This window comes from Nerophis ophidion, unplaced genomic scaffold (genome assembly GCF_033978795.1).
Source record: "Nerophis ophidion isolate RoL-2023_Sa unplaced genomic scaffold, RoL_Noph_v1.0 HiC_scaffold_31, whole genome shotgun sequence".
Lineage (NCBI taxonomy): Eukaryota > Metazoa > Chordata > Actinopteri > Syngnathiformes > Syngnathidae > Nerophis > Nerophis ophidion.
In genome coordinates this window covers 1357508-1372614 of record NW_026906953.1, presented here as the reverse complement: position 1 = coordinate 1372614, position 15107 = coordinate 1357508, and the positions used below count along the sequence as shown (strand labels likewise).

The 15107-nt window shown below is 40.5% G+C and overlaps 1 protein-coding gene across 1 annotated transcript; it reads left to right on the top strand.

The window, feature by feature from the left end:
- Window positions 1–9: 9 nt before the first annotated feature.
- LOC133546542 (zinc finger protein 180-like) lies at window positions 10–11696 on the top strand. The gene is made up of 3 exons (XM_061892312.1): window positions 10–422; window positions 1423–1689; window positions 10043–11696. The coding sequence occupies exons 1-3, from the start codon at window positions 320–322 to the stop codon at window positions 10996–10998; spliced, it is 1326 nt and encodes a 441-aa protein (XP_061748296.1). The 5' UTR covers window positions 10–319; the 3' UTR covers window positions 10999–11696.
- The last annotated feature ends 3411 nt before the right edge of the window (window positions 11697–15107 follow it).

Genomic DNA, 15107 nt, shown 5'->3' with positions numbered 1-15107 from the left:
ACCAAACACGGCGAGGATAAAGCAAGATGGCGTCTGACGGTGAAGACGTTATTGCAGTCGTCACAGTTCAATGTTCTTAATCTGTTCCTCCATGTACACATATATGTCCTTTATTACACTCTAGTAAATAGAGTAAACATCGTTAATAACTGTTTGCATCCGGTTATATTAGTCTGAGCGCACTTTGATGCTTCTCGAGCTAGCTTAGCCTGCTAGTTAGTTTAGCTTGTTAGCTGCTAACAAAGAGAGGCGGAAGTGATCAAAACACATCACTAAGTAAAGATCAAGTGTGAGTGTAAAGTGTTGTGATTGTGTGAAAATGTGCCAAAGAACCACAGCAGAGTACGAGGAGGAACTTTGTCCAACAAAAGAGGAGAAGGAGCGACAACATGAAAAACATCAAGTTGTGTTACACAGAACAGGTTTGTTTACTTCTTACTCTCACATCTTTACTAACTTTATATTTCATTATTAACACTATTCTTAAATAGATTGTCTATAGGAAGATGAATTGTCATGTGAGGATGATGCACTGATTGTTTTACATTGTTCATAAAAACGAGACAGTGCCAGACACACAATATTTATGAGAGGTTGATGTTTGTAACAATGTGTATCAACATGTTTACACAAAACTCACACAGTCACCGGGGGAATATTCCAGAGAGCAGGTTAAGTGCAAAGTCCTGAGTATGTAAAGCTCGAGAGTTTTACCTCCAAAAATAAGAGAGGTAAGACAAAGTCAGAGTCAGTTACCATGGTTACTGATGCTGTAAACCTAGCCTGCTAGCTGGCAGGTTTGACAAGTTATATATGTGCGTCAAAGCATACTGACCTATTATTTCCTTCATGTCGGTGCACCCTCCCTGAGATCGGTAGGTTGTGAGTTCAAACCCCAACCCAGTCATACCAAATACTATACAAATGGGACCCATTACTTCTCTGCCTTGCACTCAGCATCAAGGGTTGTAATCGGGGTTTAACCACCATAAAAGTTATTCCCAGGCATGGCCACCGCTGCTGCTCACTGCTCCCCTCACCTCCCAGGGTGTGATCAAGGGTGATGGGCCAAATGCAGGAAATAATCTCCCCACACCTAGTGTGTGTATGACAATCATTGGTACTTTAACTTTTTAACGTGGCTGTGATTGTAAAAAAAACAAAGCCTGATCTAAAGATGACATCTTGATCTCATACCATCTCAAACCAATTGGCCGTTCATTATTAAGTGAAATGTTTTATAGTCGCTTAAATTTGTCTTTAACCAAGCAACACTGTTTTATTCAGTTACTCAACTAATCGGAAACATTTCCAGTAGAACACTTGATTAATAACATTTTCAATAGCCACAGCCCTATATTTCATGTACAATTTAATATTTAGCATGTAGGAGTTAAAATGTGTTTTGTTTGTGTCCTGTAGACATCCATCAGCTGATTGGACACCAAGAAGAATGTCTCCCTCATCTGCAGGGGGACAGTTTCACTTTAGAGTATCCACAGCCCTCACATTTTAAAGGGGACAAAGATGAGCCACAGCCCTCTTATTTTAAAGAAGAAGAGGAGGGAGAGTGTCCTGTAGGGCAGGAGGAGGCTGATGTCAGCAAGTTTCCACTGACTGTTGTCTCTGTGAAGACTGAAGAGCATGAAGACAAACCACCTGAGTCCTCACAGCTTCATCACAGTCCAAGTAAGCACAACATCCACATATCATCTAATACAATGTTTGTGACACATGTTCATCCGGGGGACACATTTATCACTAAAGATGAAGATATGTTTGCTTTTTAACACCACCATTTAAATATGAATGCTCATCAATCATCAACAGTGTAATTGCTGGGGTGTAACCATGTGACCTAGAGGCCGTCCTCCTTACCTCACGTGGTCAAATGAAGGCAAACATTCAATATGGCTACTGTTTATTTACCTTTAACAGCACATATGTCAGCATATTTCAAAGGTTTAGTGGTAAAGATTATGGATGTACACCAAGTACCATTTTTTTAATTAATACTGGTTCCTAATTATGTCGTCCATGAGGACCGTGAAAATTTTGGATTAAAGACACAACTATTTGTATTTTTAATTCCAGCTGACTGAGTCACATTGAGTTCAGCTGCCGCTGCTACACATTACAATCAGCTTTGAATGATGACAAATAAGGAAGCAACCAAAGTTTGATGTGTGTGTTATTGAGAAGAAGATGACATAACTGCATTTCACCTTGCACTGCACACATAGTTGACTTCTTTAAGACTTCAAATAAACAGCTGCTGATAAAAGACTTCCCTGCTCTGAGATGTTACAGAACATCATGTTGGAGGTGTTCAACCTCTTGTGCTAGTAGGAATGCTATTTAAAATGCCTTTTTCCACTTTTTTATTTCCACAAATGACATTTAGTACCAAAAAAAGTACCGACAAATACTGGTATCGATTAGGGTATCATATCGATACATTTCTAACGATTTATATCCCTACTTAAAATACAAGCCAGATATCTTAAAAAAATAATTTCAACGTTTGTTTGGATTTAGTTACTTCTCTGCTGTCCAGCAATGTCTCAATCAATCTAGTTTATTAGTACTAATTAGCAAAGTTGTCTTGTCTTTCTAAAGTCTTTCTTCCAATAGCCTCCTAGCGGTAAAGTTGTCCGATTGCAAACTGAGGCAGTATTTGTGACTGATAAAACTTTCGGCGAATCAAAATTTAAGAAATTGTACCGGCAAGTTAATTATATTTGAAAATGGCTGATAGAAACACAATCAGAATCAGAAACACTTTAATAATTTCAGAGGAGAATTTAAGATTTTCAGCACAATCCCATTCAAGAGCAGACAAACATTACAGGGAGACAGAACAGGTCTGCCAACTTCCGCCGCCCCTTAAAAAAAAGGTGAGAAACTGGTAAAAAGGAGGAGAGGTGAGAAAAAAAAATCAGTCTAAGCCTGGGACCCTGGAGAGGGGATCCAGACTGAGGCCAAAGAGAAAACAAAAATCTAATATCCAGCGCCGGGGACCGGGCTCGGCGTGTAGTTGTTGACAACCTGCTGCTCCACTTTGACATGTTAGGCTTACAAGAGACATTCCTCCCAAAGCTAGACCTGGGGCTGTTGAATTATTTTAATGATGGGAATTGTATGAGGGAGGATAGCGGGAGGTGTTGCTGTGCTCTGGCACAAAAAGCACGATGCAGTTATTAGTGTTATTAGGCTCGAAGTGTATTGCTGTTCAGTATAAGTCCGACAATAGGGAGTTTATTGTTCTCAATGTGTACACTCCGTATGAATGTAAAGACAATGAGGATGAATCCATGTTTAAACTTGCTTTTATTAATTCTTTTATACAGGATAATCACTGTACGTGTATTTATGTGGTCGGTGACTGGAATGCTGATATTTCTGATGGCAGCTCTGATAATGCAAGACACCTAATACAGTTTTGTGATGATAATGCACTCACCTTATCTAGTCAAGGGTTGTTGCCAGCTGATAGCTACTCTTATATTAGTGAAGCCTGGCACACAACATCATGGCTTCGGGTGGGGGGACGGGTCCTGACTGTTGTTTGTGCTTAGCCACCAAACAGCAGCTCAGAGTACCCACTCTTTTTGGATTCCCTTGAGGGAATACTGGAGAGTGCTCCCTCGCTGATTCCCTTGTTCTGCTGGGGAACTTCAATGCTCATGTTGGCAACGACAGTGAAACCTGGAGAGGCGTGCTTGGGAAAAATGGCCGCCCGGCTCTGAACCCAAGTGGTGCTTTGTTATCGGATTGTCACGGATTGTCCATGACAAACACCATTTTCAAACATAAGGGTGTCCATATGTGCACTTGGCACCAGGACACCATAGGCCGCAGTTCCATGATTGACTTTGTAGTTGTGTCATCGGATTTGCGGCCTCATGTTTTGGACACTCTGGTGAAGAAAGGGGCAGAGCTTTCTACCAATCACCACCTTGTGGTGAGCTTGTGAGGGTCTGCTGGGAACGCCTAGAAGAGTTTCCTGTCAGAGAGAGTTTCAATTCCCACCTCTGGAAGAACTTTGAACATGTCACGAGGGAGGCAGTGGATATTGAGTCCGAGTGGACCATATTCCGTGCCTCTATTGTCGAGGCGGCTGATTGGAGCTGTGGCCGCAAGGTGGTTGGTTCCTGTCGTGGCGGTAATCCTAGGACCCGCTGGTGTACACCAGCAGTGAGGGATTCCATCAAGCTGAATAAAGAGTCCTATCGGGTCCTTTTGGTTCATGGGACTCCAGAAGCAGTGGACAGGTACCGACTGGCCAAGCGAAGTGCGGCTTCAGCGGTCGCGGAGGCAAAAACTCGGACATGGGAGGAGTTTGGGGAAGCCATGGAAAACGAGTTCCGGGCGGCTTCGAAGCAATTCTGGTCCACCATCCGCCGCTTCAGGGTGGGAAGCAGTACACTGTCACTGTATGGTGAGGATGGTTTGCTGCTGACCTCTACTGCGGCTGTTGTTAATCAGTGGAGGGAATACTTAGAAGACCTCTTCAATCCCACCAACACATCTTCGTATGAGGAAGCAGTTCCTGGAAAATCTGTGGTGGGCTCTCCTATTTCTTGGGCCGAGGTCGCCGAGGTAGTTAAAAGCTCCTCGTTGGCCGCGCTCAGGAAACATTTGGTGATTTAACCCCCAACCCTTGATGCTGAGTGCCAAGCAAGGAGGCAATGAGTCCCATTTTTATAGTCTTTGGTATGACTCGGCCAGGGTTTCAACTCATGACTTTCCAGTCTCAGGGCAGACACTCTAACCAAAAGGCCACTGAGCAGGTCGATGGTTAATGCATCCTGAATAGAAAATAAACCTTGAGCAATTGAGTCATTGGTAGCCGCTCTATTCTGCTTTCAAAGTGCTCTAAATAACATCTTAAAGGCCTACTGAAATGAAATGTTCTTATTTAAACGGGGATAGCAGGTCCATTCTATGTTTCATACTTGATCATTTCGCGATATTGCCATATTTTTGCTGAAAGGATTTAGTAGAGAACATCCACGATAAAGTTTGCAACTTTTGGTGCTGACAAAAAAGCCTTGCCTTTACCGGAAGTCGCAGACGATGATGTCACAAGTGTGAGGGCTCCTCGCGTCCTTACATTGTTTTTAATGGGAGCCTCCAGCAGCAAGAGCAGTTCGGACCGAGAAAACGACTATTTCCCTGTTAATTTGAGCGAGGATGAAAGATTCGTGAATGATGATATTGATAGCGAAGGACTAGAAAAAAAAAAATAATAATAATTTAAAATAAAAGGCGATTGCATTGGGATCGATTCAGATGTTTTTAGACACATTTACTAGGATAATTCTGGGAAATCCCTTATCTTTCTATTATGTTGCTAGTGTTTTAGTGAGTTTAATAGTACCTGATAGTCGGAGGGGTGTGTCCACGGGTGTCTTGACGTCAGTCTCTGAGGGAAGTTGACGGCAGCTGCATGGACGGCGCAAGCTCGGCTGATCTACAGTAAGAGGAGAGTTTTTACCACAATTTTCTCAGCGAAACCTGCCGGTTGACAAGTGGTCGGGAACCATGTTCGCTTGACCGTTCTGATCCATAGTAAAGCCGTGTGTTTGTGTGGCTAAAGGCTAAAGCTTCCCACCTCCATCTTTCTACTGTGACTTCTCCATTATTAATTGAACAAATTGCAAAAGATTCAGCAACACAGATGTCCACAATACTGTTTAATTGCGTGATGAAAAGAGACAACTTTCAGCCCGCAAATGGTGCTGCGCTAATATGTCCCCTCCAACCCGGGGCGTCACGCGCACGCGTCATCATTCCACGACGTTTTCAACAAGAAACTCCGCGGAAAATTTAAAATTGTAATTTAGTAAACTAAAGCGGCCGTATTGTCATGTGTTGCAATGTTAATATTTCATCATTGATATATAAACTATCAGACTGTGTGGTCGCTAGTAGTGGCTTTCAGTAGGCCTTTAAATCCACTTTTAACATTTTAAAGGGGAACATTATCAGCAGACCTATGTAAGCGTCAATATATACCTGGATGTTTCAGAAAAAAGACCATATGTTTTTTTAACCGATTTCCGAACTCTAAAAGGGTGGATTTGGCGATTTAAACGCTGTCGGAGCAATGACCTTTCACCTGTGACGTCACAATGGGAAGCAATCAGCCATTTTCTCAAACACATTACACACACCAAGTCAAATCAGTTCTGTTATTTTCCGTTTTTGCGACTGTTTTCCGTACCTTGGAGACATTATGCCTCGTCGGTGTGTTGTCGGAGGGTGTAACAACACCAGCTGACTTACGTGGAGTGTGCTAATCAGACCTATTACTGGAAGCTAATCGATGCTAACATGCTCTTTAGGCTAGCTGTATGTACATATTGCATCATTATGCCTTATTTGTAGCTTTATTTGCATCCAGCCTTTCCCTCCACCCACATTTAATGCCAAACAAACACATACCAATGGACGGATTCAAGTTGTACCAGTGGTCAAAAGATGCGAAAGTCCCTCGTTTGTTCTGCACACCTTACCGACGATAGCGATGCTACGACAGAGATGGCACAGAGATGTGTGGATATCCTGCGACACTCAAAGCAGATGCATTTACAATGATAAAGTCAACGAAATCACAAAGCTGAGTTTTGTTGATGTTATTGACTTATGTGCTAATCAGAAATATTTGCTCACAGTATGACTGGAAGTTAATCGATGCTAACATGCTATTTAGGCTAGCTGTATGTACATATTGCATCATTATGCCTCATTTGTAGCTATATTTGTATCTAGCCTTTCGCTCCACCCACATTTAATGCCAAACAAATACATACCAATTGACGGATTCAAGTTTCTCAGTGTTCAAAAGATGCAATCGTTGGTTAGAAGGCAATCGCCGAATTCGTCCTCGTTGCCGATGTCTGTCGTGATATGGCCCAATAGCTTCAGTTTCTTCTTCTATTTCGTTTTCGCTATCTGCCTCCACACTCCAACCATCCGTTTCAATACATGCGTAATCTGTTGAATCGCTTAAACCGCTGAAATCTGAGTCTGAATCCGAGCTAATGTCGCTTTCTGTTCTATCCGCCATGTTTGTTTGTATTGGCTTCACGCAGTGACGTCACAGGAAAATGGACAGGCGGATATAACGACGGTTAAAATCAGGCACTTTAAAGCCGTTTTTTGGGATATTGCGTGATAGGTAAAATTTTGAAAAAACTTCCAAAAATAAAATAAGCCACTGGGAACTGATTTTTATTGGTTTTAACCCTTCTGAAATTGTGATAATGTTCCCCTTTAAATACACACTGTAGGTATATATGTAATGTAGTCACATTCTTAATAACATGTCATATTTACATATCTTTCTCATTTTAAGCATACAATGTCTGCTCTCAGTGGGATGCCGACTGATGGTATGTTCATATCTTCCCGTTTAGATGAAGAATTAATCCTCACAAATGGTTAAAAAAGGGTGGGTGCAAAATAGCGTATTTTTGAATCTTTCTTGCCATCTCCAGGTCTAAGTTGGATGTCAGAGTTGACCAAGTTCTCGGTTTATGTCCACAACCTTCTACTTCATAAGTGAGAAGCATGCTTTATAATCTAGAATTAGCTTTCACCCTCTTAGAGGCGAGAAAGCAGCTCAATATGTCAATATAGCAGCATAAGCTAGTTACTTCTGTGATCTATGCGCCGCTAAAAGTAGGTCCTCAAAGGCCTACTGAAATTAGATTTTGTTATTTAAACGGGGATAGTAGGTCCATTCTATGTGTCATACTTGATCATTTCGCAATATTGCCATATTTTCGCTGAAAGGATTTAGTAGAGAACATCCACGATAAAGTTCGCAACTTTTGGTGCTGATAAAAAAGCCTTGTCTTTACCGGAAGTCGCAGACGATGACGTCACAAGGGTGAGGGCTCCTCACGTCCTCACATTGTTTATAATGGGAACCTCCAGCGGCAAGAGCTATTCGGACCTAGAAAACGACAATTTCCCCATTAATTTGAGCGAGGATGAAAGATTTGTGGATGATGATATTGATAGCGAAAGACTATAATTTTTTTTTTTAAATAAAATAAAATAAAAAGCGACGGCTCCGGCATTGTGAGCGTTTCAGATGTAATTACACACATTTACTAGGATAATTCTGGAAGATCCCTTATCTGCTTATTTTTTAATAGTGTTTTAGTGAGATTGTAAAGACATACCTTGAGGTCGGATGGCTGCGGTGAACACCCAGTGTCTTAAAGAAAAGCCGAGGAGCCAAGCTCACAGCTGCCTTTTAAACAGCTACTGCAGGAGGACGAATAATGATGTCTCCGGTAAGATATATATCACAATTTTCCCATCCAAAAACATGCTGGTTGACGTAGAGAAACATGTTCGCTTGACCGCTCTGTGTTAAAAACAAAGGTGCAATACACTGTTTTCCACCAACAGCACTGTTCTTTATAGTCTCCATTATTAATTGAACAAATTGCAAAAGATTCAGCAGAACAGATGTCCAAATTACTGTGTAAGTATGCGATGAAAAGAGACGACTTTTAGCTGTGTGTTATGCTAAGCTAATATTTCCTGACAGTCCGTGATGTCTTGCGCACGCGTCATCATTCCGCGACGTTTTCAACAGGAAACTCCGCGGGAAATTTAAAATTGCAATTTAGTAAACTAAAGCGGCCGTATTGGCATGTGTTGCAATGTTAATATTTCATCATTGATATATAAACTATCAGACTGTGTGGTCGCTAGTAGTGGCTTTCAGTAGGTCTTTAGGGTTAGCGCTTATAATAAAAATATCACTAATACTTGGTTAATATTCAGGTCACAAAATGTAAAATGAGTATAGTTGGCAGTTTTTGGATGTTTTTTGGAGGACTTTGTGGGTCTAATAGAGGAGCTCCCATTGACTCCAATATTAGCTGATTTCTGCTCATGTTTATTTACTAATTAGAATTCATAAATATTTAAAAAATATGTCTCACATAAGGATTATGAATGACAGGCGACATTTTAAAAAAGTGCAGTTTCCTTTGAATTTGTCAGATAAGTAAACAGTCCTTCAAATTAAAGATGTAAAACAATTGAGGTTGTTTATAGATATTATCCACTATGAAGTTACAGTCAAACTAAGCACACAAGGGAAAGTACATTCATATACACATAATGTACACATATGTGTAAGAATCATGTTCATCGTCACACCCTTAGTTAAAAGCACACCATCCCCATGACATGACACTTCCACGTGATGTAGAACAGGAGTACAACATTTTAAACATACACACACATCTGAAGAATATAAAAAATACATATATTTGGTGGGCCAAACAAAATGACTCGGGGAGCCAATGTTTGGTATGGGCGATATGACCTCAAATCTATATCCTAATTACAATATATGTCACAATATATAATTTTTTTATATGATCGATAATAGAATAATTTCAAAGCGGGTTAAAAAATGCTCCTAATTTGGCAGCTGACATATGCAGTAACATATTGTGTAATTTCTAATTGTATTATTTTATCGAACCCATCCATCCATCCATCCATCTATCCATCATCTTCCGCTTATCCGAGGTCGGGTCGCGGGGGCAGCAGCCTAAGCAGGGAAGCCCAGACTTCCCTATCTCCAGCCACTTCGTCTAGCTCTTCCCGGGGGATCCCGAGGCGTTCCCAGGCCAGCCGGGAGACATATCTGGTTACTTTATTCGAGGAAAAAAAATACTGGAAATTATGTATTATTTCACTGCATATTTCAGCAACTAAATTAGGAGCCTGTGTAACCTGTTTTAAGATCGTTCTATTAGTAATTCTATATGAAATAATTTAATCGCAAAATCTAATTTAAACCATATCGTCTATCCACAGTAAAAAGTCCTGTTGTCCTGGTTTGTTTTTCTTTTCCTGTGAATAATGTTGTTAAGAGCAGCGTGTTTGTGCGTCACTGAGATTTCAAGACAGTTCTTACAATAACTTGTTTTTCCTAAGTGCATGTAAAAGTACTGAATGCGTTGTGTGACTGAGCAGAGATGCTGTGTTTGTCTTGCAGACGTCTGTGAAGAACATCTTCACCCTGAGCAACAGAAGTGGAGCTTCAGGATGCGAACGGAGGAGCCACAGCCCTTCCACATTAAGAAGGAAGAGGAATACCTACTGACCCCCATTTTTAAAGAGGAAGAGGAGGACCCACAGACACCCCATTTTAAAAAGGAAGTGGTGGATCCACTGAGCCCTCACATTAAAGAGGAAGAGGAAGAACACAGCATCAATCAGCAGGGAGAGCATCTTGAAGGACTGGAGGAGGTTGATGTCACCAAGATGCCAGTGACTGGTGTCCCTGTGAAGAGTGAAGGTGATGAGGTGAAAGGTGAAAGTGAGGAGAGGGGAGGGGGGGAGCCTCCAAGCAGCAGCTCAACACAACACATGACAACAGAAGCTGATGGAGACCACTGTGGAGGATCACAAGCAGACAAGCTCTTAGCTCCACTATCAGATAGTGAGGACACAACGTCACACTCTCCTGACACTGATGATGAAGACTCTAAAGATGATAAGACATGTCACACTGACAACACTCACTTCACATCTTCTCACTGTCACAAAACTTTTAAATACCATTGTAGTCTGAAAAGACACATGAGAATACACACTGGAGAAAAACCTTTTTCTTGTTCACTCTGTGGTAAAGGTTTTACACAAAGTCAACATTTGAAAGTACACATGAGAAGACACGCTAGTGAAAAACCTTTTTCTTGTTCAATCTGTGGTAAAGGTTTTACACAAAGTCAACATTTGAAAAGACACACTAGAACACACACTGGAGAAAAATCACATTCCTGTTCAATCTGCAACAGAAGCTTTTGTGAAAAATCAAGCCTTGTAGCACACATGAGAAGACACCAAGGAGAGAACGTGTTGAGTTGCAGTGTGTGTGGTGAAAGATTGTCTTCTAAGTACCAGTGTAAGAAACACAAGTGTGCTGGTGAGAACAGCAGCAGCAAATGAAACTGCAGGATTTGAAATAAACTGTCCAGACTTTCATTTTGACTTTCTAACAACATCAGCACATATAACATGTGTGACATTGTTGTTTGTCTAACAATCTGGTTAATATGCTTCTGCATTTATAGATTAAGATAGTTTGAAATATGAAAGTATTACATATTTGTATTTGTAATTGTTGATAACCCCATAGATTATCACCTTTATATGATATACATATGTACTGGTTCACATCTGGAACATCTTCTGGACCACTTCAGGAAGCATATTATTATTTACTTTATACATCATTTAAACAGTTGTCTTTTATACAATTTTAAAATGTCTGACCTTATGAATCATTTGTTGGGTCTCTTTAATTATCGTTATTACTCTGTATTATGATGATTGTGTTGTGATTATTTTATATGTATGTCCCCAGACCTTTACGTAATCTAAACGTGAGAGAAAATGGCAGATTATTTTTGTGAAGGGATGGTTTTGTTTTTACAAACTTACATTTGTCGATATATTAAATAAATCCAGTATTGTGTTTGAAACATTTTTTTTATGTTTTTTTTTTCTTTTTTAACATGCCCACAACAACATCAATATCAGTCAAAGTTTGGAGTGTCAGACAAAAGCCAATATTGTACATCATCCCACAGAGATTTACTTTGCATACATTCTTAAAATAAACTGTTTATTGTGTTTTCCTATCACAGATCGAACAAGTGTTGTCTTCAATTGCAAAACAACATCCAAAATATTACTTTAAGTGGTCAATTCCGACTTTTTTTCTTTCATTAACTCTTTTGCCTTAGAAAGAATGGAAACTTTTAAGTTATGAGTATTTTTCTTGTTCCAGGTTGTACTTCATGAAATCTTCAAATAATAAACTATTTTTATCAGTCAATAAGTGCATCAGTGACCAAATGCCTTTTTCAAACCATTGCTGTTCAAAGATGGATTTGTTTCTCATTTTAATATAAGAACAATTCCATAGTGGAGTATTGTGTGTGATGAAGTTGTGTTTGTAAATTAGTTTCCAGTACAACAACACTTGCTGGTAGGGATGGGTACTGTTCACATTTCAACTGATTCGGAACACATTCCACTACCTCCAAATCAATACCAGTCCTCAACAGTACGACTTTTTGGTACTTTTGTGTGTGTTAATAATATTGATTGTTTGTGATAAATTTGTATTGCAAAATTTAAAAATAAGATTATTATTGATAACTGCAGTCCTTTCGTTACCCTTTGTTTTTTGTTTTTTTGTTTTCATATCATCAGTTACATGTAGCTTTGTTTACATTTGCAAGTCCAGTACGCTAGATGGCTGTAGTGTAAATTCATAAGGTTTTTTGTTGCGCCCAAAAAAGTGTTAATACTGAATATATTGGATTTATTATGCACCAGCTGTCTGATTCTAACATTCATCTTAGTTATAGTTTTAATTAACTCATTTGGTGGGTGTTAACGTCATGAGAAATTGCTAATGCTAATCAGTAGCATGTCAATAGCAAAGCCAATGTATATTAGCATCAAGCTACCATGACTTCTATAGCGTTTTTTGAGTCCATTTCTTTGTTGGCATTGACAATTGCAACCTTTATCTCAAGGTAGTTTGACTCAGACTGCTCTCAGTGCTGCTGGAGTGATGGCCAAATGCCAACCAGAGGTCAAATGAGTTCCAAGTTGGATATTCAACAGACATTCAACATCCAGCCAGGCTGACTGTTTGAAAACTCATGCCACGTCTGTCAGTCCCTGCTGACAAGTGCTTTAGTTTAAGGGACCGTCAATAAAGTACTTGTCATTGGCTCACTAAGAACATTTCAATTGTCAGTAGCTTTAGTCATGTGACCTAGAACCTCAAACCTACTTTCATATTGTTTGTTCATCACTGCTGTAGTCGGCGCATGCCTTGAATTGTCCGGTTTTAAGGGATAAACAGTAGAAAATGGATGGATGGATGTTTAGTGACAGAGTGGAAACTGTCAAACCTCAAGCCCACCAAATGCTTGAACCCAAAGCAGTTTTGGGAGAAAAGTTTACAGGTCAGATGAGACTTTGCCTCACCTCCAATCAAGAGTGAAAAGGCTGATCTTTGTACACAAGCAGCTTTTCCAACAAGACAACAATATTAAACACACATAAAAACTGTTTTCAAAGGGTTTCAGGCAGGTTTCTGGAATGTCCGTTCCAGAGACTGGACCTTAACCCTGCTAAACATTTGAGAACATTGCTTTGAACTGGCTCTGTGTCAAGAAAGCAACACATGTCAATCAAATCTACCAGTATTTCCAAGAACGGGGTCAAATATGCAAGTAAAATGTTGCCAGAAGCATCTTGCTTCATTTTTATTTATTGTTACGTGTTGTGAAGAAACCCTGAAGTGCTCTGTTATAAGAACATCAGACTTTCATTCTGACTTCCAGGATTCAAGTCCATAACTTTTATGGACAGAATTTCGAGGCGCAGTCAAGGCGTTAAGGGGATCGGGTTTGGTGACTGCAGGATTAGGTTCCTGCTTTTTGCAGATGATGTGGTCCTGATGGCTTCATCTGGCCAGGATCTTCAGTTCTCACTGGATCGGTTCGCAGCCGAATGTGAAGCGACTGGGATGAGAATCAGCACCTCCAAGTGTGAGTCCATGGTTCTTGCCCGGAAAAGGGTGGAGTGCCATCTGCGCGTTGGGGAGGAGACCCTGCCCCAAGTGGAGGAGTTCAAGTACCTCGGAGTCTTGTTCACGAGTGAGGGAAGAGTGGATGGTGAGATCGACAGGCGGATCGTAATGTGGACGCTGTATCGATCCGTTGTGGTGAAGAAGGAGCTGAGCCGAGAGGCAAAGCTCTCAATTTACCGGTCGATCTACGTTCCCATCCTCACCTATGGTCATGAGCTTTGGGTTATGACCGAAAGGACAAGATCACGAGTACAAGCGGCACAAATGAGTTTCCTCCGCCTGGGTGGTGGGTCTCTCCCTTAGAGATAGGGTGAGAAGCTCTGTCATCCGAGGGGACCTCAAAGTAAAGCCGCTGCTACTCCACATGGAGAGGAGCCAGATGAGGTGGTTCGGGCATCTGGTCAGGATTTAGGGCACACCTAACCGATAGGAGGCCACGGGGAAGACCCAGGACACGTTGGGAAGACTATGTTTCCCGGCTGGCCTGGGAACGCCTTGGGTTCCCCCGGGAAGAGCTGGACAAAGTGACTGGGGAGAGGGAAGTCTGGGTTTCCCTGCTTAGGCTGCTGCCCCCGTGACCTGACCTCGGTTAAGTGGAAGAAGATGGGTGGATTGATGGATTAAGTAATGAAGTTAAACATTGTACTGATATGATCCAGTTTAAGATGTTGTTCAGATTAATAGTGCTTATAAAGTACAAAGAAGAGGAAAAACTTCAACCTTATTGAAAATAAGATATTCTTCATCTCAGTATGCTAATAATGACTGAATTAATGAATTACATATTACAAAACTGTTGTATTACTCATTCACGGATGTCATTTCACTATTTTACTACAAAAAAGGTCAGTAAATGAATGTATATATTTGTAAACGGTCTGAAGTGGGAAAGGTGTAGGATTAAATAAGCTTTGCTTCTTCCTACTCCTTTTCGGACATGATGTAATGTGAAATGGTATTAAAGTGTCTGATGTATTATGTTGTAAGTATGTTCATGTTCGGAATAAACACAAGAAAGAAATAAAAGAAAGAAAGTTTTGATCGATTGACTGAGTTTATAATGCAATTTTACCAAGTGATAAAGTAACAGCACAAAGCACACATCAGTCATATTAAATGATGCATCAAGGACAATACTGTAATGACATCAAATAGATATTTTTTATTTGACCAGGGTACCTGGTTGGTTTCACATCTTGTTCAACCACTTACCAGAGGGAAAAAGATACCTCTTTTTTCAAAAATCATCAAAAAAGTACAGGAAGGGTATGGTGCCATGAGCCGGAGTCAAACCAGGGTTGCTGCAGCCACAACACAGAGTACTAACCACTATACCATCACAGCTGTAATAAACCATCCTGAATGATAATGTGTTTGCTTCCCTGTTCATGTTCATAGACAGAATAGTCACATCTAGTTTGAATGCTAGTGACCAAGCCCC